General features: G+C 37.6%; 1 protein-coding gene across 1 annotated transcript; it reads left to right on the top strand.

The window, feature by feature from the left end:
* Positions 1–491: 491 nt before the first annotated feature.
* On the top strand, positions 492–1,256 carry LOC149244066 (uncharacterized). The gene has a single exon (XM_089371401.1). The coding sequence runs from the start codon at positions 492–494 to the stop codon at positions 1,254–1,256; it is 765 nt and encodes a 254-aa protein (XP_089227527.1).
* Positions 1,257–26,031: the final 24,775 nt, after the last annotated feature.

Genomic DNA, 26,031 nt, shown 5'->3' with positions numbered 1-26,031 from the left:
TCGCCCCCTAAACAGGCGGATTCTCCAGCAGGCAAAGGAAAAGAACCATTGATTGCTCCCACTCCTGTAAACTCCCCTATTTCTTCGCCTTCAAACTCTATCGGTAGTGATCTAGACTACCTTTTGTCTAAAAAATCTCTTGACCTCAGGCCGCTCACTGTTCATAAACCCGGAAACCGTAACTCTCCTAAGATCAGCGCCAATTCTGCAAGAAATATCACAGTGAGGAGAAAGAATAATAGGGGCAGTAGGCATTTCAGGGGGAGGGGAGACGGTACAGGCAGAGGAATCAGTAATCTTTCCCTGATCGACATTGCAATCATTGATATGTCTGATGATAGACCTCTTAGAGCGAGCAGGGTCGGATCGCTTTCGAAATGAATTTCATCTTATCGGTTAACATTAGAGGTCTGGGAGAAGACCTGAAATTTTTGGACTTAAAGAATTTATTTTTGTCGGCAAGTCCCAAAATCATATTAATACAAGAGACTATGCATGCAGCATCTGTAACAATGTATTACTTCAGGAAAATGTATCCCCTCTGGCAAATTTCTGCTGTAGAAGCTATCAGCCTATCTGGCGGTTTAGCGGTGTTATGGGATCCACACTGGATCAATGCAAAAGCTTATAGCTGCATTGCAGGCATTCTCATTTCAGCTCAGATAAGGGGGCATAAATGTCCTATAAATATTCTGAATATATATGCTCCATACAAGAACAGATCGTCTTTTTGGGAAAGTCTCTTTGCTTTAGAAATTTTTGATGTTGAATCTTTATTGATTGCAGGTGACCTAAATATCACTCTTAATATGGACGAAATCTGGGGCATCAATAAGAAACAGGATCCTATTGCGGACAAGATTAAAAATGAGCTTCTAAGTAGAAATTTTGTTGACATTCTCCCTCCCAAAATTCTACCAACTTGGGAAAATGGAAGGGTCGAGAAGGCATATATTGCTAAGAGAATCGACAGATTTATCCTTCATGTCAGTCTAATTGACATCCTGGGCATGCCTTTTTCAACAATCGAGAATGTCTTCATTTCTGATCATAGACCGATTATACTAGGATGGAGGGATAAGGGCTTCAGAAAAGGCTACTCTTTTAAATTCAACAGGCAATGTCTAGAAGATCTAGAGTTTAATAACATTATCTCAAAAGCTTGGAACGAGATGTCGTCTTCAAAATCTTTTCCTACTTTAATGACTTTCATAGATAAGATGGAATCAATCCGAAAGATTGTAAACAAGTGGTAGTTTCAAAAAAGACAAGCAAATAAAAAACACCTCTGGGAAATTCAAAAGGAGCTAGACAGTGCTGCGGATTCCATGTCTTATAATTCCTTAACTTTTGAAATGAGATGTCAAATAAAGGGTCTTCAAAAGAAAAAATTGATGATTTTGAAACAAGAAGAAACATTCTGGAGGTTAAAAAGAAGAGCGATACAGATGAAAGAAGGAGACAGGAATTCAAAATTTTTCCATAATTTCGCCAACTCCAGAAGAGAAAAGAATTCTATATGGAAAATCAGTGACGGAAAAGGGGGCTACCTTTATTCCCAATAGGATATAACAAATGAGGCGGTGGCATATTTCAAAAAATACTATAAAAGATCGAATAAATGCAAAATCTAAGATATTCTATGGGGAATTGATCTATTCCCACGGATGTTTGATGGTGATTTAAATGATCAAATCTTCCAGCCAGTTTCAGAGGAGGAGCTGCTTGCTATTATGAAATCCTTCAAAATGGAAAAGAGTCCCGGTCTAGATGGCTGGACGATAGAGATCCTCATTCATTTATTCGAAATCATCAAAGATGATCTATTGAGGATGGTAGAGGGTACCAGAATGTCGGGTAGTATCAACCAAAAAATCTCCTCCACTTACATAGCGCTCATTCCCATAAAGGGGGATGCTCAATCTTTGAAGGATTTTAGGCCGATTTTGCTATGTAACATCTCCTTTAAGATTGTTTTGAAGATCATAGCTGAGAGAATCAAAGGAGTTTTTTCAGAGTTCCTAACAAAGGAGCATCACAGTTTTCTAAAAGGAAGAAACATTCATGATGCAGTTGCAAGTACTCAAGAGGGACTTTATGCTATTCATTCAAAGAAATGTGATGCGATTATTCTCAAGATCGACCTCTGGAAGGCATACGACTGCCTGGATTGGGGCTTCATCAGGTGTTTGCTCGCAAAGATTGGGTTGAGAACCAACATGATCAACTGGATCTGGCCTGCGTTGAACGTAGTGGACTATGCGATCATCATCAATGGGATTCCATCCCCTTTCTTCCGTGCAGAAAGGGGTCTTCGTCAGGGATGCTCCCTCTCCCCGCTTTTATTTATTCTGGCAATGAACTCTCTTAGCCTGCATATCAATAAGGCTGTCAAGGAAAACATGTGTCGTCCCCTACAAATCTGCAGAAATATCTGAATCTCACACAATTTATTTGTAGATGATATCATCTTATTTGGATTGTTTTGCAGGTTCACTTGGATATGCTTCTATGAAATCATAAAAAATTTCCAAAAGGCTACGGGTTTGCAAGTAAACAATGAGAAGTCAACAGTGTATCACAATGATATAAATCAAGAAGATGTTGCATGGCTATTTGATCTTTTTGGAATTAATGCGCAATCTATCAGTTGTGGTATTAAATACTTGGGTTTTCTAATAAAAGCTAATGGTTACTTAAAAACGGATTGGAAATGGATCCTGGATAGATTCTACAGGAGGATTTCAGCTTGGGAATTCAGATGCCTCTCTTTCATGGGAAGAGTGATTCTGGTGGAATCAGTATTAGATCAACTCGCGGTTTACTGGGCGCATTTAATTTTTTCTTCCTGCGAGTATTATTAATAGCATGAATAGATTAACAACTAACTTCATTTGGGGTGGTCAAGTGGATAGGAGGAAATACCATCTCACAAAACTAGCCAGTATCGCTTTACCAAAGAGCATGGGAGGTTGGGGTTTGATCGATATGCGCTCCTTCGGAAAGGCCCTTTTATGCAAGTCGTTGTGGAGAGCTGTTCATGGTGAAGGTCCATGGAGTAACATGATTCAGTCAAAATACTTAGGAAGGAAGGACTTACCATTCTGGTTCAAAAATGGAAAGATCAGGGCCTCATATGGTTCTTCAATTTGGCTCAGCTTTCACAAGATTGAAAACTATTTTTTGAAGAACTTAATCCAACATTTTCAATCTGGTAGTAAAATTCTTATTGATAAGGATCAATTCAAGTGTGGCGCTGAGGAGGTCAATATACCAGAGTCCTTATTGAATTTCTGTCATAGAAGAGGTCATTTCTATTGGGATAGTTTGATAGTTGGCTAGCAGGGTCCCATTCCTCTGTGGAAAGATGCAGACATTTTGGAAATGCCTCAGGAAATCGCACTTCAATGGGATTGCATCAAGGCGGGTCTTAGAAACTGTGGCATTTTTCGTTCTGTGGATTCTGATTATCTTATATGGAATCTTTCGAAAGAGATGAACGTAGTAAGAGTTAAAGATGTATATCAGCATTTAATTGGCTCGAAGCTTCTTGCGCGCAATCTTGTTTTCCCTCGAATTTTCTGGAAGGATGGTTGCCCTTCAAAAATGATTCTTTTTGCTTGGCTAACCTTCCACAACAAGAATTTAACCTGGGAAAATTTAATGAAAAGAGGATGGCACGGGCTAGGTCTATGCTCATTATGTAGGTCAGAGGGGGAAAGTAATGTACACTTGTTTTTAGAATGAAAAAAATCGCAACAAATATGGCAGGCTTTGGAGATCAGTAATGGAATTCAGCATATGACGCATGCTTCAATTTCTGAAATGTTTCTATGGTGCAGCGAGCAGAAGGAATCATGGAGAAGGATCTTCATCTTTTCTTTATGGAGGATTTGGAAGTGGCGTAACAGTGGTATATTCAATGGCATTAAAACTACTTGCTCGGAAATCTTCATTAAAATTGTCGCTTCCTTTGAAGCCCTACCGCAAAAGCCTATCAATCAAAAAAAGGTTGCCTGTACTGATCAATCAAACGAGCTCTCATGTTTCCCTAAGGCGTTCTTCAGCGGAGCTAAGTAGAAAGGCACTTGTGGCTGTGGTATATTCATTATGATTAATTAAAACACTCATTTCTCCATTCACTAGAAGGGAGGGAAAGGCTCCAACAGTAAAGCGGAGGTTATGGCTCTCGCTGGACTATTAAAATTTTACCTCTTTCTTGATATTCAGCATGTCTCGGTATTTGGAGATTCAAAAGTAATGGTAGATTTCGTCTCAAGAAAAAATCATATATTAATGCCTCACCTGATTGGCTGGATGGATAGGATCAATTTCTTCTGGGGTTGTTTGGTTGGAGGCACAATTCACCATATCAGTAGGGACAAAAATTTACAGGCCGACTCTCTGTCAAAAATGGGTCTTCAATCAGCTCCAGGATTATGGTTTTTGCAGGTTCTTTCTGAAGGGGAAATCTTTTATATCCAAGAGTTTTCTCTCCTGGACTACTAGGTTGTATAACTTTGTTTCACAGGTTCTCCTTGGATCTTTTTGGTTTTATGATGCTGCTTCATAATTTCTTTCTCAGCAAAATTCTCTTCTTTTGTCATTGCTTATGTATATTTGCTTCAGATAGTTGATTCTGCTGTTGATTTGCACCCTCTATGATCTCTAGATCAATATAAAATGGGGATCTCCCAGATCTGTCTATCCTGGTAGGAACCAACTTTTTTGAACATCTTTCGATGGCGGCCTTTAGTTCTTCGAGTAGATGGCAGCTTTTAGTCGAGCGTGCGTTAGCACCCTTCGGGCCTTTGATTGGGACGTGAGCATTGATTTCAAGGGTCTGAGTATGACTGGCTATGTGGGGTAGAGTGATTATGTGGAGTTACAGGTTTGGCTGCTATGGTTAGGTTTCCTGGCGAGGACTACCGTCTAGTTCTCCTGGCTAGTCTTCATTCGTCCGTCCGTGGCCCTCTCAAGACTGTAGTGCACCCCTCTCAGAAGCTCATGCCCCTTCTCGAATCGATAAGATCCCAGAATGGTTTCAATACTGGGGTTCTCATCAGAGACGATGTACCGAGCGTGTTTCAGAGACTTTTTGTGACATCTCGTGTAAGCGAGGCTGTAGATCTCCTCCGCAGTCACACCCCAGATAGTGCAAATAAAGCCATTACAGCGATCCCCTTTGACTAAGAAGGCTACGCAGGCGGCGCTCAAACTCCTATACACGAAGAAATGTTTCACAGAAATACTGAAAGGCTTCAACGCCGAGATAAGGCGGTGATGTAGTTCAGCCCCCGAACTATCTCCCTTGACTCCAAGAAGACAAATACCTTGAGAAACGCCATCGCCCCTCTCCAAAATTGTATCCCACTCGTTTTTCACAAAGTTGCTTGCGAGCTTTGTACTCTCTTCCCAACCAACGACTTCCAACCTGATTATGCTTCCATGCTAATCCCTTTTTTCGATCCAATGTTATGGGTCAACTACAGATGTAAACATATTGCCTCTTATATCTCTCATATAATATAATATCTAGCTTTTTTGACGTGTAAAAAAAAAAATTAAGAAATCACTAAATTTTAAAATATTTCCAAATTTACAATTGTAAATAAAGATGACTATAAGCAATTTATTTGTTTTCTTAATTTGCTAACAAATTTAAAAGATATATAGAAATTAAAAACTAACCTAAATATAATTAGAAAATCACTAAATTTTAAAATATTTCCCAAATCTACAATTGTAAATAAAAATGACTATAATCATTTAGAAAAAACTTTAATGGGAGAACCAAAATCCTTCCTAAAAAATCATGGCCAATCAAAATGCCTCCCCTAATAGGACTTTGTCGGTCATGACGGTAATCTCGTCAAGCCTCGAATAGCTAATAGAACTTTGTCGGTCATGACGGTAATCTCTAATATTGCTAGCAGGCCTTGACGTTTCATAGGTTTTTTTGTCTTTTTAATCTCAACAAGCATTTGACAGATTGTTATAAATTTACATTTGGAGCTTTGTGTAGCCCGTGATACTTTGTATTCCTTTCGCCTTATAGTATATTATTCATTATGATGACTGGATTGTGATTTTGATTTTAATTTTAAATTAAATTTAATTCTTATTTGGAGACGCGTATAACCTGTGACAATATTTTTTTTTTTATAGGTAGTCAGTGTACATTCTTTTTATATTATAATATAGTTAGTTATGGAAGAATATAATATATTTAGTGTAATTATTCCAGTCATATTTAGAGAAAATCTAGCTAGGATTTTTGTAAATCCAAATTATAGTTATTAAACTTCAAAAAATCCAACATATTTAGATTTATCCAATTATGCTAAACTTAACTACCTAATTCCTTCATTGCATCTCCAATATCTATCATTGCAATACTTCCGGTTGTGCTAATTTGACTTAACTGCCTAATTCCTTCACTGAATTATTGCGTCTCCAATATCTATCAGCAATACTGTGTTAATCTGTTTATCCCAAGTGATATTCTAGGAGAAATATACACTCTCCAATATGTCAACTTCAAAGGCTGTGTTAAATTGGTACATGTGACGGAGGCAATAAAATATCACACATCTTTTCAGAACGAAAAAAGCACCATAATATTATATTGAGAGAATATAAGGCTCCAAATTGTACAAATTACAATGTCTTTAGAGTACATGAACTTGGAATTTTGCTTCCAATTAAACACACCGACATATCTTTCAAATCTTGAACATCTTAAATATATCAACATACATGGGTGCATCAAATTCGAAGCCTTGAATCTTGAAGGCCTGAGATCATTAGAAAAACTAAGCATGGAATCGAATTGAACACATCTTTCAAATCTTAAATTTCTCAACATGAATGGATGTGTTAAATTGGAAACCCTGAATTTTGAAGGTCTGAGATCACTGGAATACCTCAACCTGGAATTTTGCTCCGAAATAAAGGCATTCACAAATGTTGAAAATCTAAAGTTTCTTAACATAAATGGGTGTGCCAAGTTGGAAACCCTCAACCTTGAAGGTCTGAGATCACTGGAACAAATTAAAGCAGATGTGTGTTGGAGGCTAAAAGGCATAGAAGCGTCGAGTCAGCAGAAACGGTTGCATTGCCTCTGGATATCAACACACAATGGCGTTATTTGCTTTGTCAAACAGGAAACCTATAATATTGAATATCTGAGATCAGTACTAGATCCGGTAGGGGAGTCGTGTCGCAAACTTAAGAGCATAGTAGAGGTGGATCAGGTAGGAGAGGCGTGTCACGAACTGGAGCATAGTAGAGGTGGATCAGCGAGAACGGTTGAAATTTCTCCAGATTTCAACGCATAGTGGCGGAATTTGGAACGATGCTTTCCAATTTTTTTGTAAGTATCGGTTTACTTTCCCGTTTTTGGGAACTTGGAATTCGGTGTGTGGTATTATTGATTTCTTGCAGTAACCATCAAGGATTTAATAGTTTGCCACACAAATATTAAAAACTTTTAAAACACTTAAAATCTTCAAATTTGACCATCTAACTTTGATTTACAAAAAAACCTTTGATTTACAAAAAACCTACAACATTTTATCAAAATGTTGACAAAGTTTTCATAATTTTTGAAACAAATCAAGTTAATTATGTGAGAACATTAATCATGCCTACGAGTCATCATTGTCACTGGGCGAGAGTCGGTGAAAAATAAATGATAGTAGGCAGATTTCATTGTAGAAACTCCAACTAAATCTATGTATAAATCTTTGTGTTTGTGATGCGATGATAAGCTCACTCCATGGGTCTTTATGGTTTAGCTTATGGTATCGGAGCCAAAATTGTTTATGGTTGTGGTAAGATGAGAAGACAACCGAGTCTCTGTGGAATGTCAATGAAGAGTATGTTTGTGTCTTATGTATTGTGTTATATTGTATTTTGTGTGTTTATTTTATGGTTGGAATTAAGGGGGAGTGTTGGAAAAACATTAATTCCAACCATCGTCCGCATTAACTGTGTTAGGTCTCAAGTCTTCTAGAGAATTCAGGAGATTGTCTCGAGTCTTTTAGAGACTTTAAATACCTTCCTAAAGAAGCCATCGACAACCAAAATCGAGAAATTTCATCAAGCACGTATAAAATTCATTTAATAGCAATGTTTAGTAATTAACTCGGCAAGCTTTGAATGTCAACTATGTTCTCTGATATGGTATTAGAGCCGAAAGTTTCAGGTGTGGCTGTTGTTTGATGAAGAGCGAGAGTTGTGGACTCTCGTCTGACTGTGTGTAAGCCAATGGCAGCCTGGATAGCTGGCTAATCCTTGCGTGCATGGAGTGTGGTTGACAGAGACACTGCAAATCAATGTGTGGAGAAGACCTATTGTTGTGTGTAGAGCCACGTGAAGGAGTTCGTAATGAGTGTAGAGCGCTAAAACACCCATGGAGCCGGGCGAAAATGCGAACATGTTGTTTGGCGTTGTTCTGTGCTAGAGAGTTGCAGACTAAGGTAAAGCGTGGAGGTGCGTGAGCTAGGAAGAGGCTTGAACTCACAAACTTGGCGAAAGATTGGTTTATCCTATATTTGAATGCGTGTGGAGCCAGTGTCAGTGCAAGTGGATTTATCTGCTTGTGTAAAGGAGCGAACAACTTGCCAAGAAGAGTAACACATGTGGCTTTATATCACAGTGGAGGAGCGACTGTGAGTGTCGTGGTCTTCGAAGTTGCCCACCTTTGTGTGTGGAGATGTCGTGAAGGTGGAGTTGAAGTGTGATAGCGCACTGCCCAGCGTGAAGGATGGAGGCCGAGGAGCTGTAGATGCCAAGTGTGGTAGAGTTGTGAAGTAGGTCGTTGTTGCCTGTTGTGATGTGAAGTGTGGTGAAATCTTGGACTTGTTTGCTGCGATGGTGTGCACGCAAAGCATGAAGTTGTTGGTTGGGTTCCATTGTTGTGAGGCATCGATAACACTGTGTTGAGAGGACTTGAGGGCACGATAGTGACTGCTATAAGAGCTGCAAATTGTGTGGAGATATTACTATGAAGGATCCAGTTATGCTTGCGTGGACCTGCAACAGTCATCAGATGTGGCCTAGAGACTAGTAGTGAGTAAATTTGTTGAGTTGTTGTGCATTGAGCATTGTGAGAATGTTGATTGAGTGAAGACCCAGTTGTGGAAAAGGAAAACAAATTGCCATAGTTCTTTTTGGTGGTGGGTTAAGCAAACATACCTGGGGCTTGAGCAGAGAGGCCGATTGTGGAGGCGTCTGAGTAGATTGTGTGTTGAGGCTAGAGGAGATGGAGAGCTGACCGTGGAAGCTGATTGGCTGAGCGTGGAGTTGCAGCCTGTGACTGGTGCATGCATAGCAAAGTGGGCATTAATGCTCCATTTCAGGGCGAGTGGAAACATATTTGTGCCTACGTCCAATTTGAAGACAAGTTTGTCTGTTCTCAATCCCGAGAGGAGAAGATAAAGGTTAAAGATTGTTTGTGTAAAGTTGTGGATGCCACCATGTGTGGAAAGCCCCGTAGAAGATCATCAGTCTGATTAGAGTACAATGAGTGGGATAATGTTGGATACTAATCTTTTCGATAATCCGTTTTTAGAGAGCCCATTTGGAAGTATTTTTGGGCCTGGTAATATTTTTTATTCATGTAGTCTTTTTGAGTCACAAGAATTATTAGATCAACAAAATTATTTTATTAATGACCATAAATATCCAGAGTTGGATTCCATTCCACATGAGAGCATGATGCAGCAAAACTGCAATCTGAAGTCAATACGCACGGACTTGTGGGTTATGGGCCCACAAAACCTATCGAAAGTGTTATTGGCTTAAAACCCTGCAACACATAAAATCGGAACCACACAAGAAACACGGGAAAAAACACGCTTCAACACATAAGGCTGGACTTCAAATGCATTATGCCCGCATCTATAAATTTCTTGGGTCCACTCTTTTCACCCGAACTCTATCAAATCAATCTCCACCATCCATTCCATTCGTCGATCCAACGGTTGATGTTACACCCGATCAATGAAACTAATTGTTGATCCTCCACCATAGATCAACCCACACTAAATCCAACGGTTCACAAGAATTTTGGAGGCACAACTTGCACGTAGAGTAACTACCCAAAAAAGCGGTTTTCTCTCTCCACCCGAGTGCTACATGTCCGGTAGTGAGTGGAATCGGAGGCCTTCCTCAAAATACCGCTTACCGCTTTTTGTCTGCTCGATATACCACTTTCACTGTTTAAAACCCGCTCTTCTCTTAATTAATCTTGTGATGCAATATATGGTAATCCAACGGTCGGGAAAGGTTCGCTCCATTGGTTCAAACTGGAATCAACGACTGAGATCTTATCCGACTCAACACTGTTAAAAGTACAAAGGCCCACGATTTTTCTATTAACTCTGTGTTTTCTATTACGAAGCGTGAAAACAGAGAAATCATCAATTCTATCCCGAATACAAAGAAAACAAAAGCACAACGAGGGTTTCCACAGGCTTGATAATTAATCACACGCACAACATCAATTATTCATAATAAAAGAGATTACAGAGTCTCGGCCTTGGCCCGATTACACAAATAAAAGACCTCTGTTTCAAAATATAATCCACAGACTATTCTTGCTTTCGTTCCACAGAATCCTCCCTTCACTACATTCTTTCCCTTCTTTTTATCAATCGAATATTACTATATTCTGTTCCTAACAACTCAATCCCTATTTTTAATCAATCTAATAGCAAATCTCTAATTCCTAGCTCTACCACACACCTATGCTGACAACTTATCTTTCAACCTAAAATAAGACAATTTCTAACTATTAAAATAATGAAATACAACTCATTTCTTGAGAGATCCAACCCTCTTAGTAAAACTAACTTTTGTCCAATCAGGTCAATGAAATTCAGCTTGTTTAGCTACAACATGTGAAAATTCTTTCACATTGCTAGCTAACTCTGGATGCTCCTGCATCATACTCCCGAGGAAGAAAAGAATCATCCTTCAAAATTTCAAGACTTACTCCATACTTCTGCAATTATGTTGTTGTCAACCAGCTAGCATCCTCCACTGGTTGTCCTTTCCATTTGACTAGATATTGGAAATAAGTCTGTCCTCTGGTTCTTTTGGATACTCTTTTCTCCAAAACAACTTCCACTTCTTTCTTAGCTGTCTTTGGCATTTGTTCTTCCCAGTTCACAGTTTGAACTTCATCTCCTGTAGTTTCCTCATGTAGCTCTGTCTCTGCCTCTTTGTATGGATACAAATCTGCAACATTGAAGATAGGCGATATTCCAATCCCTTCTAGAAACTCAATTTCATATGCATTAGCTGAAAACTTTATTACAATTCTACATGGTCCTATCATTTTCATTTTCAGTTTATTGTAAGTCTTAACATGAAATCTTTCTTTTCTCAAATACATCATCACTAAATCTCCCACTTGGAATTCTTTCTCTCTTCTTTTCATATCTATCCTCTATTTGTATCTGTCGTTGCTTTCCCGCAATCTGCCTTTGACATCTTTTTGTATCTCTACATCTGTTCTGCAAACTCTTCAGCGTTTGCACTTATTGTCTCCTATTTACTCAAATTTATGAGCTCATACGCACCACCTAGATTCATTCCAAAAATAATCTGAAATGGACTCATTCCAGTACTTCGGCTTGGAGTATTATTATAAGCAAATTTAGCCTGCGCTAGTGCTAAATCCCACTGTTTAGGATTTTGATACACTAAACTTCTCAATATGTTTCCCAAGCCCCTGTTTACTACTTCGATCTGTCCATCTGTTTAAGGATGGTATGCTGAACTAAAACTGAGGTTAGCTCCCAATTTCTTCCAAATAGTTCTCCAGAAATGCCCTACAAACTTTGTATCTCGATCAGACACAATACTTACAGGAAATCCATGTAATCTTACAATTTCTGAAAAAAAATAGATTAGCTATACGTGTTGCATCACTAGTCTTCTTACAAGTAATGAAATGTGCCATCTTGGAAAATCTATCTACTACAATATAAATGGAATCATTCCCCCTTTGAATTGTAGGTAAGCCCAGAACAAAATCCATGCTAATTGCATCCCATGGTCAGATTGGTATTGGCAATGGCTGATACAATCCTGTATTCTGGCTTCTCCCTTTAGCATGCTGACATATCATACAGTTCTCAACAAATTTCTTAACATCAGTCTGCATCTTTGGCCAATGGTAAAAAGCATTCACCTGAGCAAAGTTTTTATCTTGTCCAAAGTGACCAGATAATCCTCCACTATGTTTCTCCTTTATTATGTTTTCCCTCATAGAACATTTGGGAATGCACAACTTGTTACCTTTAAACAAAAACCCTCATTGGATAAGATAATCTAACCACTCACTTCTGTTATGAAATATTGGATTTTGAATAGTTATATAGATATCTTTGGAATCTGCATCATATTTATACATTTCAACCATTTCTTCAAATCCTACAACACCCACTTTGAATTCTTTCACAATAAAACTTACCCTACTCAATGCATCAGCGACTTTATTTGACTTACCAGTATTGTGTTTTATCACAAAAGTAAAGCTTTGAAAAAATTCTACCCACTTGGTATGTTTCTGGTTCAACTTCAGCTGGTTAATGATGAACTGTAAGGCATGATTCTCTGAATACAATATGAATTCCTTTGGCAGCAAATAATGTCTCCATTTATTCAAGGTTTGTACAATAGCATAAAATTCTTTATCATAAGAATAATATTTCTTCTTTGCTTCATTCCATTTCTCACTGAAGTACTCTATCGGTCTTTGTTCCTGACTCAGAACTGCTCCAATTCCAACTCCACTAGCATCTGTTTCAACTTGAAACACCTTTTCAAAATCAAGTAAAGCTAAAACTGGTTTCTCTGTGATTTTCTCCTTTAGCAACTTAAAATTGAAGTATGCTACTTTTGTCCACTTGAATGGTTGATTAGTCTCCTTGATTGTTTCAAGAATTGGTGCACAATTCTCACTAAAGACTTTAATAAACTTTCTGTAAAAGCTTGCAAGACCATGGAAGCTTCTTACCTCAAATATATTTCTGGGAATAGGCTAGTTCCAAATTACTTGGACTTTCTCTTGATCCATTTTCAATCCTTCTTTAGAAACTACAAATCCCAAGTAAATTAATTCTTCCTTCACGAAACTACATTTCTTCAGATTTATTAGTAGTTTCTCCTTTTGCAGAATTCTTAGAACCAATTTAAGATGCTCTAGATGTTCTTCTTTACTTTTACTAAAAACTAGAATATCATCAAGATAAACTATAAAAAACTTGCTTGCATATTCCTTCAAGACTTCATTCATTAATCTCATGAACATGCTAGGTGCATTAGTGAGTCCAAAATGCATCACCAACCACTCATACAACCCACTGTTTGTTTTAAATGCCATCTTCCATTCATCGCCTTCTCGAATTCTTATTTGATGATATCCACTCTTAAAATCTATTTTAGTAAAATATTTTGATCCACTCAAATAATCCATTAAATCATCCATGCGTGAAAAAGGAAATCTATACTTGATAGTGATCTTGTTGATGGCTCTAGTGCACATACACTATTCTCCTCCTTTCCTTGGACTGAGTACTGTTGGTACAACACATGGACTAAGATTTTCTCTGATTAGCCCCTTATCCATAAACTGCTACACTTGTCTTCCAACTTCTGCGTTCTCTTGAGGAGTTAATCTATATGCTGCTTTATTTGGCAAACTTGCTCCTGGTATTAGATCAATATGATGACTAATACTCCTGATCGGTGGCAATGCATTTGGCAACTCATCCACAACAATATTAGCAAAATCATTCAACAAAGTTTTGATTTCCTCAAGTAAATCGTCTAAGTTTGTGGAAGTCAAAATTACCTTAGGTCTCCCTATGACAACAAAATGCATTTCTTCACCTTTTTCAACCTCTTGTAACAACTCCTTCCCACTCATCAACATAACACTACTTCCAGGTGTTCCTTTGTCAGCGTCATCCTTCAATGGCAGCAATGTATGTTTAGTTCCATCCTTCTCTAGAGTATAAGTGTTTCTCCTCCCATCATGAATAGCTTTTCGATCAAATTGCCACAGTCTTACCAATAATACATGGCATACATCCATGGGCATTACATCACATAATATCACATCTTTATACGTACCAATTTGTATCTCTACCTTGCATTGTTCTGTCACAATAATCTGATGTCCTTTCTATAACCATGACACTTTGTAAGGAGAAGGGTGTATTTTCTTTGCTAATTCGAGCTTGTCCACCATTTTTGTAGAAACAAGGTTGTCAGTGCTTCCACTATCAATTATCACTTTACAATACTTACCTTTTGATTTATAGGTAGCTCTAAAAAAATTCTTCCTCTGCGTTGGGTCTTCAATCTCCTTCTCTGTCTTAAGCAAGGTCCTTCTCAATAACAGGGATTCTCCTACTTCAAGGGATTCTTCCTTTTCCATAAGTCAAGGTGGTTCTGGCTTTGCCTTAACCACATTCGCATTCCTTTGACTTGCTGGTTTATTATGAGGATATTCCCATGACACATGTTGCCATTCTCCACATGTACAACATCGAATATCTCTTCCTTGGCCTATTCCTCTAGGCGCAAATTTTCCTCTGTTAAATTCTCCTCTCTGTGGTGGTCTACTACTTGAATTTCCTGCTTCATGCTGATGTTGCTGACCCCTTGGTCTGGTAGTTTCTCTACCTCTTACTAAGCTTCTTCCTCTATTCCTCTAATTATGTTTTCTTAATATCTTCTCTTCTGCCTTCAAACCTGCTTGATAAGAATCTTCAATAGTCTTCAGACTCAACAAATTGATCTCATACTGGATGTCATACCTTAAGCCATTGATATATCTAGATAACTTTTCCATGTCATCTTCTACATTTCCTACTCCAATGCTCAATCTATAAAACTCTTTTGTATATTCTTTAACAAACATTCCTTTTTACCTTAAATTTTGCAATTATTTAAAAAAAATTCACTGATAGTTTTTAGGCATAAATTTGGCTTTCATTTTACTTACCATTTTGTCCCATTGCTTGATCTTGGATTTTCCTTTTCTCGTTCTGGATGTTTGTAATTCCTCCCACCAAATAGCTGCATGACCCTTCAATCTGGTAATTGTAAATTTCACCTTATTTTTGTCGTCAGCTTCCTCTTCATAGTCAAAATATTTGTCCAATGAATTGATCCAATCCATTAGCTCTTCTGCATTGAGACTCCCTTTGTACCTAGGAATTTCCATCTTTGGTTTTCCTCCTACTTTCGCCAACATCTTGATAACTCTGGTAGTTTCATTTTCCTCCTCTTCTTCTTTCTCAGAAGATTCTTCTTTAGTATTGTCAACTCCTTCATCAGGTGTTCTTCTCTAAACAGTCTCAATTGTTTCCATTCTCATACACAGACTTCAGATCTCTTCTAGTAGAACTGCATTTGCTTCAGGTCTTCCTCGACCAATGCCAGCTCCTCTCCTCGGTGGCATTTTTTTTTTTCTGCAATCAACCTTAATCTTTGTGCTCTGATACCACTTTGATGCAGCAAAACTGCAATCTGAAATCAATATGCACAGACCTATGGGTTATGGGCCCACAAAACCTATCAGAAGCGTTATTGGCTTAAAACCCCACAACACATAAAATCGAAACCACACGAGAAACATAGGAAAAAATGCGCTTCAACACATAAGGCTGGACTTCAAATGCATTATGCCCGCATCTATAAATTTCTTGGATCCACTCTTTTCACTTGAACTCTATCAAATCAATCTCCGCCATCCATTGCATTCACCGATCCAACGGTTGACGTTACACCCGATCAACGAAACTAATCGTTGATCCTCCACTGTAGATCAACTCGCACTAAATCCAACGGTTCACAAGAATTTCGGAGGCACAACTTGCACAGAGAGTAACCGCCTGAAAAAGCAGTTTTCTCTCTCCACCCGAGTGCTACGTGTCCGGTAGTGAGTGGAATTGGAGGCCTTCCTCGAAATACCGCTTACCGCTTTTTTTCCACCCGATATACCACTTTCACTGTTTAAAACCTGCTCTTCTCTTAATTAATCTTGCGATGCAATATATGGTAATCCAATGGTCGGGAAAGGTTCGCTCCATTGGTTCAAACTAGAATCAACGGTTGAGATCTTATTTGACTCAACACTGTTAAAATTACAAAGGCCTGTGATTTTCCTATTAACTCTGTGTTTTCTATTACGAAGTATGAAAACAGAGAAATCATCAATCCTATCCCAAATACAAATAAAACAAAAGCACAACGAGGGTTTCCGCAGGCTTGGTAATTAATCACACGCACAACATCAATTATTCATAATAAAAGAGATGACAGAGTCTTGGCCTTTTCCCGATTACACAAATAAAATATGTTTGTTTCAAAATACAATCCACACACTATTCTTACTCTCACTCCACTTAATTCTCCCTTCATTACATTTTTTCCATTTTTTATCAATCGAATATCACTCTATTCTGTGTCGAACAATTCAATCCCTATTTTTAATCAATCTAATAGCAAATCTTTAACTCCTAGCTCTACCACACACCTATGCTAATAACTTATCTTTGAACCTAAAATAAGACAATTTCTAACTATTACAATAATGAAATACAACTCATTTCTTGAGAAATCCAATCCTCTCAGTAAAACTGACTTTTGACCAATCAGGTCAATGATATTCAACTTGTTTAGCTACAACACGTGAACAAACTTTCACATTGCTGGCTAAGTCCAGATGCTCCTGCATCAGAGAAAAACTTGCTTGTCAAAGAACCCAATTGCTAGTAATGTGATTGGATCCACTTCTAAGATGAATGTGACAGTGGAGTGTACTACCATGGATGTTGTTCAAAGGTCGTTCATGATCGAAAATGAGTACATTTTGGTGGCTCCTCATGGAAAGTGGCGAGAGCATGGAGCTCATAAGGGAAACAAGAAAGGTGAAGATGAAACTGCGTCAATGAATGAACACGCATGGACCCTTTAGCAAGAAGGAAAAAAAAACGTTTTTTTGTAAACCTAGCTGAGACTTAGACCAACAAGCAAGTTAAAGTTTAGGTTGTTGTGGTGTTGTGGTCACCAACAACCCACCTTTTTTTCACTTGACATTAGCAATAACGTCAAGTGAAGAGGGGACCCTGAACGAAAATCCCAAAAATATATTGTTTCTAAAGTTTTTTGTATTTCTCTCCCTAAGGCTCAAATCGCATCGCAAGGAAAGGCCAAAGCATAACTCGAGCGCGAAAAACAAATACTGCGAAATTGCGATGCGAAGTTCATCGCATCGCATACTTCACACGCGCCCCTTAAAAGAAAAACCTTCGAGCAATGCGATCGCCGATATGTGATATCACAAATCGCAAGCATTACGCTATACGACGTAACCATTAAATGAGAACTTGCGATATTTGCGATTTGCGATCTGCGATGGTAGCGATCTGCGATCTGCGACCTGCGATCTGAAAAGACTTACCACACGATAAACCCATGCATTAAGCGCGCGCCTTGAAAGAATTTAATGACCGCATGCTTAAGTATCTAGAAATGATTGCGTTACATTTATCGAAGAGTCAAGTGATGATGGATGTCAGAATTATGCGTTCGTTAGAGATTAATGCTTTCACGTCAAGTCTTTTCATTTCACTTCTCCTTTGCGTAGACTGCAAGACACGCAACTGATATAAGTTTATATGCAGGAAACATCTGAAGGAAAGAGGAAAGCGCCAATCAGCAAAGAGAGAATGCTTTCGCAAAATGGATGCCGCATGCAGCAGAACCGCGGATTCTAGGCTATCATCCAACCGGCACTGATGAAATTAGACTATCCGGGACTCAGAGTCAAAGGCGCACAAAAGCAGTATATTCAGAAAAGATCCTGAAGCTAAGACTTAGTAAAGCAGAGAAAGAAGCACATGAGAAGGAGAACGCTTCAGGGAAACCTGGAACAAAGAATGGAAGAAATTTTCGACACAGGGAGTTGCCCATGCAGCACAACTCTTAACCCACTCAATCCACCGCACAACCGAAAACCGAAAACGGCAACAGCAAAATCAGTTCGAGAAGAAACTGGGACACGCTAAGTATAGACGCGGCGAATACACCCAGCTAGAGAAAGGTTTTCGAAAATATCTTCTGGTCTGCCGGAAGGAAGTGCCAGCTCCTGCTATTTCCACTTTTATCTCCCGAGCGAAACAAGAAGGCGGCTAGCCGACTCTTCCTAGGAAAGCATTACATTGTTGACAGCACTAAAGATAATATACAGAAACGGTCAGAAATTAGATTTTAAGTTTAGAAATAAAGTTTCTTTTAGTAAAAGGGCGGTCATTTGAGGCCGATTACCTAATTTCATGTAATTAATATTGATTAGTTAGTAGTATTTAACCCTTCTCATGGTTTTTGGAGAAGGGTCCGGAAATCTGTCAAAAAACTTATCCTCAGAACATGCACTTCTGCACCCTCAGGGGAGGTTTTTGATGAGTGGATGGATCGAGATTTATTTATGTTTGCATTTTAATATCTGTTACTGATGTTGCACTTCTGTACTCTTAGCAGATGTTAGAACAAGTAGAAATAAATCATTGGTACTTGAAGTTTATTAGTGAACTTAGTCATAAATGGTACTTTTATCTCTTGGCTAGATTCTGCTAGTATTCCTAAAGTGATATGTGGCTGAGTTCTTTGTATGTTATTGCATGAATGTCTGTATTACCATTTGGCACTTCTGTACGGTGGGGTCATTTATTTATGTTTAACATATAGAAAACTGATTATGCGATATGCTGTTCACAACTACTCTGCCTAACTTCTTATGCAGAATGGTTCATCTTTATTGATTTATATTCTGATATCAGTTGAATGATATTTATTACCGACTTCTGTTAGAAATCTTTCTAGATCGCATAACAAAAGAAAAACACCCCGGGTTAGCGTAGATTAGATGTATTTTTCTTCATTAGATTACATTAGCATAGAGTTAATTTAGCAGTTAGAATTTAGACTAGATTAGAAGAATCCTCCCCCCCTTCCTTAGATTAATGCCATCAGACTCTACGCACACACACACACACACACCCATCACATTGGGAAACTGGTCACATTACCCCCAGTCGGACCCGCTACTCCAAACGGGCAAGGAGCCGCCAACCAGGGTCCAGACCGGGTGGGTATCCCCCTTGTTGTTGACCCGACCTCGGGGCACTCAACATTTCTGGTGCTAGAAGGAGGGCCTGAGCATATTGTCTGTTGGGATATGTTTAAAACTAGAAGTCCCGGAAAAGGATGTCTACTCACAGAATTCCCATTTGGAGTTTCATCCAGGTTCCTACATCTTCCAACACTCCACCGGACGTGGTAAGACTATTATCTCAGGTAAAATTTAATGGTGAGAATAATTCTTCTGCATTTCATCACGCCTTACAGTTCATTCATAGAGTCTCTAGTGCTGATATTCAGAAAATTGACGAAGACGCTCTGTGCAGGATTTTTACTCTCACGTTCACAGCAGAAGCTAGGAGATGGTGCAGGAACCTCCCAACTGCATCAGTCCACAGCTGGGACCAACTTGTTAGAGCTTTCATCTTAGAGTTTGATTGCTATGAATACGACCAGGTATACGATGAGATCGACCATCTGCGGAAACAAGACGAGCCCGTAAGGGATTTCAATATAAGATTTCATCTTAAATGTCTACAATATGATCTTGAAGATGAACTCACAGATGAAGAATCTTCGGATTATGATGAGTGTTTCCCACCTCCTGCACCTGATCAGACAAAATTTAGCCTAGGAGTTTTGCATGCTCTAACATCAGAAAACGCAGGCGAAAGTACTAAGGGGGAAGGTGCCCTGACATCAGAAGTTGACTTTAATGTAAAGTCAGACAACATCATTTCAAATCAACAACTCCTGGTGCCAAGGTTAGATCCACCTACTGTTTCTCTTTCGAAAAGTATCGACGCAAAAAGGTACGATCTAAAGCCCGATGCTTATTGTGAATCTGATGAACGAGTTTTGTTTGATGATTTTAAATATATTGTTCCAGATCGACATTTTTCTCTTTACCCCGATGTTTTTTGTAATGACAATCTTCTCCCTCATAGTATCAAGTCTATTCCAATAGAGGGCTATTCAAACGAGACATCACTGGGTTTCCAAAATAAAGAGACCACTATATCACAGTCTACGATTCATATCAAACAAGAGCTGCCTCATCTCCCTTGTCTAAAAACATATAATGAAAAAGAGGAACCTAGGGAAAATTGTGAAATCTTTCGTGATAGTTGCTTTGATATTTATGATGATATTGAATTGTCACAAGTAACTCAAATAGGGTCTGGTTATAAGAAACATCTTAGATCAGAAACTGCTTTATCTGACCCTCATCTCAAAGCAAAATCTCATTTGAATAATTTCACTGTCCAAAGCGATACTCCTATCTACGATTCATATCCAGAGGAGATCTCTATCCCTGATCGCAATCATGATTCAATTCCTGATTCATAGAACTCGGCCAGTTCTTGTGAAAAACACAGAGTTTCAAGTAACTCCCAGATGTGCGACACCACTGTATATACAGCTACCCAATCTTTTCTTTCTCACTTATTTTCTTTGTGTACGAAATCGAATCTCTCTTTAAAACTCCAAAATTTTGATAGATCAGATTTTGGCGATTTATTTATAAAAGCTTTCATTCCAAACGAGATCGCTAAACACTCAGAATTAACAATCGACGGGTCACAAGCCACCCAAATCGAAGAACATATCTCACGGATTGGCTTGTTGTCCTTTCCATCGAAATACCACCCATTCACAAAAGAAATTCATCCCAATTTCTGCGATCCAATAGGTATTCAGTTGGAAGAAACCTATCACAAGAAAATAAAATCAAACAAGATTCCAACTGGATTCATGATTCCCTATCCCCTAAACAACAAATCCTATCCATGGGGAATTCGATTCATTTTTTTTATCCTGAGGCAATCTATGCGACTAGGAATAATAATGAACCGTTGGTTCCACTGGAAATACCATTTCTCTTAGCTATTTCCTGCACATAATTAGAATAGGAGTAGAAGTAGTTTAGCTAAAGTTATTAGTTTTGCTTTCAATAATTGATAGGCAAAGTTAGTTATATTCTCTACATAACCCCAGAGAATGGTTGCCTCTCCCAAATAAAAGTTTGTTCTGGCAAAGCAATATTTGACGTTTCCGAAAGAAACCCTGTCTCTGTTAAAGATTTTGGAATTTCGGCTCTTATGAACAACTAAGCTTGTGGGAATTCGGTCTTTATTGTCAATAGATCTTTAACCCGGAAGATGGTGTTAGAATTCAAACCCAGAAAATTTTAAAGAAAGCTATCTCAGTGAGGAATTCGTGTTAGATCAGCACAATAAAAGGTATCAATATTAGAATAAAGGTTCTCTGTGAAAACAACCATCATCAAAAGTAGCCCTATCATTGTCGTCCAAAACTTTCTTAAGGAAAGAGAATTTGACTTCCTCCCTGCTGAAGAAGAATGCAACGATTCAGGAGAATAACCCGAAAGGATGCTATATCTCGAAGAATAAGAGGTCTCATCACGAGCCGACTTATCATGATCACAGATATTATAACTTGTTGACTTTGCCAAAACTGTCTACCAAAACAGGGCAACGACTCAAGATTGTTGCGATCAAAAGACAAGGGGTCTCATCATGAGGCAGCTTGTTCAGCAAAAGTATAAATCAAGTGAATGACTGTGTCATAATTTTGGCCACCAAACCAAGGCATTGTTCTTTTGAGGATTTAAAAAAAAAAAAGCATCAAGAAAGGTATAATTCTTTTGAAAAAGTTGCAAGAAACTAAGGCAGGATAAAGGATCATTCCTGGATAATAGGTAACCCTGTCGAGGCTATGGACGCCTGCTGGCAGCAGTGGCTCTACCTGCGACAAAGGGACATTCTTTAAAAAGGGGCTGATACATAGAGAATACTTTATTTTTATGTTCTGCAAGACCAAGTAATAACTGATCTGAACTCGAAAAAAACCTGGGAATGCAAGTAATTGGAATAGAATGGGGCGAAGACAAAACATCATTGACACTTTAAAGTATTATTTCTCTTATCCTTTTATAATAAAGTTCGAATTCCCTGAGAAATTTTTTCGAAAAGGGTCTGAAAACGTCAATAGAAAAAGAGCAGAGATAACTGGTTCTCCCAAGTGAATCGTCAATTGTTGTGGTCACCAACAACCCCCCTTTTTTTCACTTGACATTAGAAATAACGTCAAGTGAAGAGGGGACCCTGAACGAAAATCCCAAAAATATATTTTTTCTAAAGTTTTTTGTATTTCTCTCCCTAAGTCTCAAATCGCATCGCAAGGAAAGGCCAAAGCATAACTCGAGCGCGAAAAACAAATACTGCGAAATTGCGATGCGAAGTTCATCGCATCGCATACTTCACACGCGCCCCTTAAAAGAAAAACCTTCGAGCAATGCGATCGCCAATATGCGATATCGCAAATCGCAAGCATTATGCTATGCGACGTAACCATTAAATGAGAACTTGCGATATTTGCGATTTGCGATCTGCGATGGCAGCGATCTGCGATCTGAAAAGACTTACCACACGATAAACCCATGCATTAAGCGCGCGCCTTGAAAGAATTTAATGACCGCATGCTTAAGTATCTAGAAATGATTGCGTTACATTTATCGAAGAGTCAAGTGATGATGGATGTCATAATTATGCGTTCGTTAGAGATTAATGCTTTCACGTCAAGTCTTTTCATTTCACTTCTCCTTTGCGTAGACTGCAAGACACGCAACTGATATAAGTTTATATGCAGGAAACATCTGAAGGAAAGAGGAAAGCGCCAATCAGCAAAGAGAGAATGCTTTCACAAAATGGATGCCGCATGCAGCAGAACCGCGGATTCCAGGCTATCAGCCAACCGGCACTGATGAAATTAGAATATCCGGGACTCAGAGTCAAAAGCGCACAAAAGCAGCATATTCAGAAAAGATCCTGAAGCTAAGACTTAGTAAAGCAGAGAAAGAAGCGCATGAGAAGGAGAACGCTTCAGGGAAACCTGGAACAAAGAACGGAAGAAATTTTCGACACAGGGAGTTGCCCATGCAGCACGACTCTTAACCCACTCAATCCACCGCATGACCGAAAACCGAAAACGGCAACAGCAAAATCAGTTCAAGAAGAAATTGGGACACGCTAAGTATACACGCGGCGAATACACCCAGCTAGAGAAAGGTTTTTGAAAATATCTTCTGGTCTGCCGGAAGGAAGTGCCAGCTCCTGCTATTTCCACTTTTATCTCCCGAGTGAAACAAGAAGGCGGCTAGCCGACTCTTCCCAGGAAAGCATTACACTGTTGACGGCACTAAAGAGAATATACAGAAACGGTCAGAAATTAGATTTTAAGTTTAGAAATAAAGTTGCTTTTAGTAAAAGGGCGGTCATTTGAGGCCGATTCCCTAGTTTCATGTAATTAATATTGATTAGTTAGTAGTATTTAACCCTTCTCATGGTTTTTGGAGAAGGGTCCGGAAATCTGTCAAAAAACTTTTCCTCAGAACATGCACTTCTGCACCCTCAGAGGAGGTTTTTGATGAGTGGATGGATCGAGATTTATTTATGTTTGCATTTTAATATCTGTTACTGATGTTGCACTTCTGTACTCTTAGCAGATGTTAGAACAAGTAGAAATAAATCATTGTTACTTGAAGTTTATTAGTGAACTTAGTCATAAATGGTACTTTTATCTCTTGGCTAGATTCTGCTAGTATTCCTAAAGTGATATGTGGCTGAGTTCTTTGTATGTTATTGCATGAATGTCTGTATTACCATTTGGCACTTCTGTACGGTGGGGTCATTTATTTATGTTTAACTTATAGAAAACTGATTATGAGATATGCTGTTCACAACTACTCTGCCTAACTTCTTATGCAGAATGGTTCATCTTTATCGATTTATATTCTGATATCAGTTGAATGATCTTTATTACCGACTGCTGTTAGAAATCTTTCTAGATCGCATAACAAAAGAAAAACACCCCGGGTTAGCGTAGATTAGATGTATTTTTCTTCATTAGATTACATTAGCATAGAGTTAATTTAGCAGTTAGAATTTAGACTAGATTAGAAGAATCCTCCCCCCCTTCCTTAGATTAATGCCATCAGACTCTACGCACACACACACACACCCATCACATTGGGAAACTGGTCCCATTACCCCCAGTCGGACCCGCTACTCCAAACGGGCAAGGAGCCGCCAACCAGGTTCCGGACCGGGTGGGTATCCCCCTTGTTGTTGACCCGACCCGACCTCGGGGCACTCAACATGTGGTTAAGGGGACGTGTTAGAACATTAATCATGCCTAATCGTATGACGATGATAGTCAACACGGAATCAGTGAATCGCTAATGTCAATTGATAAGGGTCGGTGAAAAATAAAAAACAATAAACCGATTTCACTGCAGCACCTTTAACTAAATCTATGTATAAATTTGTGTGTTTATAAATGCAATGATACGCTGATTCGATGAGTCTTCATGGTTTCTGTTAAATTAGACTACGGCCTTTCTAATACTACATACGTCAGGGTTTTATAGTCAATGAGAAAGTAAGCTTTTAAAAAGGATAGACTCCTTATACTCATAAGAAAGTAAACGTTTAAAAGCGTAGGCTTCTAATCCTAGGTTTTAGATGGCCTAGGTCTTGGACTAGCTTTGAACTAAATATAAACAATTTTGACTTTATATTATTAAAATTTTGAAAGTTTAATTATTTTTAAATATAAATAATAATATTAAAAAAATATAAATTTTTAAAAATAGATTTTTATTTTTAAATAAAAATAGATTTTTATTTTTAAATAAAAATTAAAAACATTTTGGTGCTTAATTGGTCAAATTAGGTTACATTATTAATAAAATTAGACTTTGGTAATGAGTGAGTTCCAAATATTTTTTTTTAAAGCTTCATAGATAGTTTCTGTGGAAGTAAAGGCACGGTTGGTGTTCATGAATTACTCATAAAAATAAAAATATCTATCCAATTTTTTAAAATAAAATATTATAATTTTTTATATTATTATTTATTTTTAAAAAATTTAAAAATTATTGTCATTTATAAAATAATATAATATTTTTGATATATTTTTATTTCCAAACAAATATTTGTTATATATTTAATTATGTAAAATTTATATAATTTTATAATTTTGAATATGCTTGTTAAAATTTTATATTTATTTAATTTATTAATTTTATATTTTAAACATTTGTTAATCACTTTCTTCAATATAAATTTATTAAATATTATTTCAAAACATACAGTTTGAGTGGGTTTAATGGTTAAGAGTATTTGTTTCCTCTTAAGAGGTCATAGTTTCAAAAGTAGAGGGGTAGAGTATGTATGTCTTTGTAGACTTAGCACTGAAATAAAAACTAGAGGGATAGAGTATGTATGTCTTACTAGACCCACAGTGAAATAAGTAGGCATCTTGTCCAACAAATGACCTTAAAATTAGATAATAATAATATTAAAAAATTTATCATCACTTTATTACAGATACATTGTTTTATGTCATTTCAAAGTATAATTTATTTGTTTATTTGTTTCTTATTTTACAAATATAATTAAAAAATATTAAAAACTTATAGATTAACAAAAAAAAATAGATACATTGTTTTATGTCATTTCAAAGTATAATTTATTTGTTTCTTATTTTACAAATATAATTAAAAAATATTAAAAATATATAGATTAACAAAAAAAATAGTGGAGTTAATTATAAATTTTTTTACTAAAATATAAAATTAAAATAAAACGTTATTTCAAAAAAGATAATTTCACTCATGACATTAAAATATTTCGGTTTACTTCTAAATTAAAAATATCCTTTAACTTTGAATTTAAAATCAAAAATTATTTCTATACAATTTCTATATTCATTTAAAAAATAAATAAATACCTAATAAAATATCTTTATAGTATACCATTTTTATTTTCATCTAAA

The sequence above is a fragment of the Pinus tabuliformis genome, chromosome 8, assembly GCF_031772625.1.
Source record: "Pinus tabuliformis cultivar Carrire ecotype Pingquan chromosome 8, CPIR1, whole genome shotgun sequence".
In the NCBI taxonomy this organism is placed as follows: domain Eukaryota; kingdom Viridiplantae; phylum Streptophyta; class Pinopsida; order Pinales; family Pinaceae; genus Pinus; species Pinus tabuliformis.
This window is presented reverse-complemented; position numbering and strand designations above follow the sequence as displayed.

Coding starts and splice junctions, on each gene's coding strand:
- LOC149244066 (XM_089371401.1), top strand. CDS start 492: ATGCATGCAGCATCTGTAACAATGTATTACTTCAGGAAAATGTATCCC.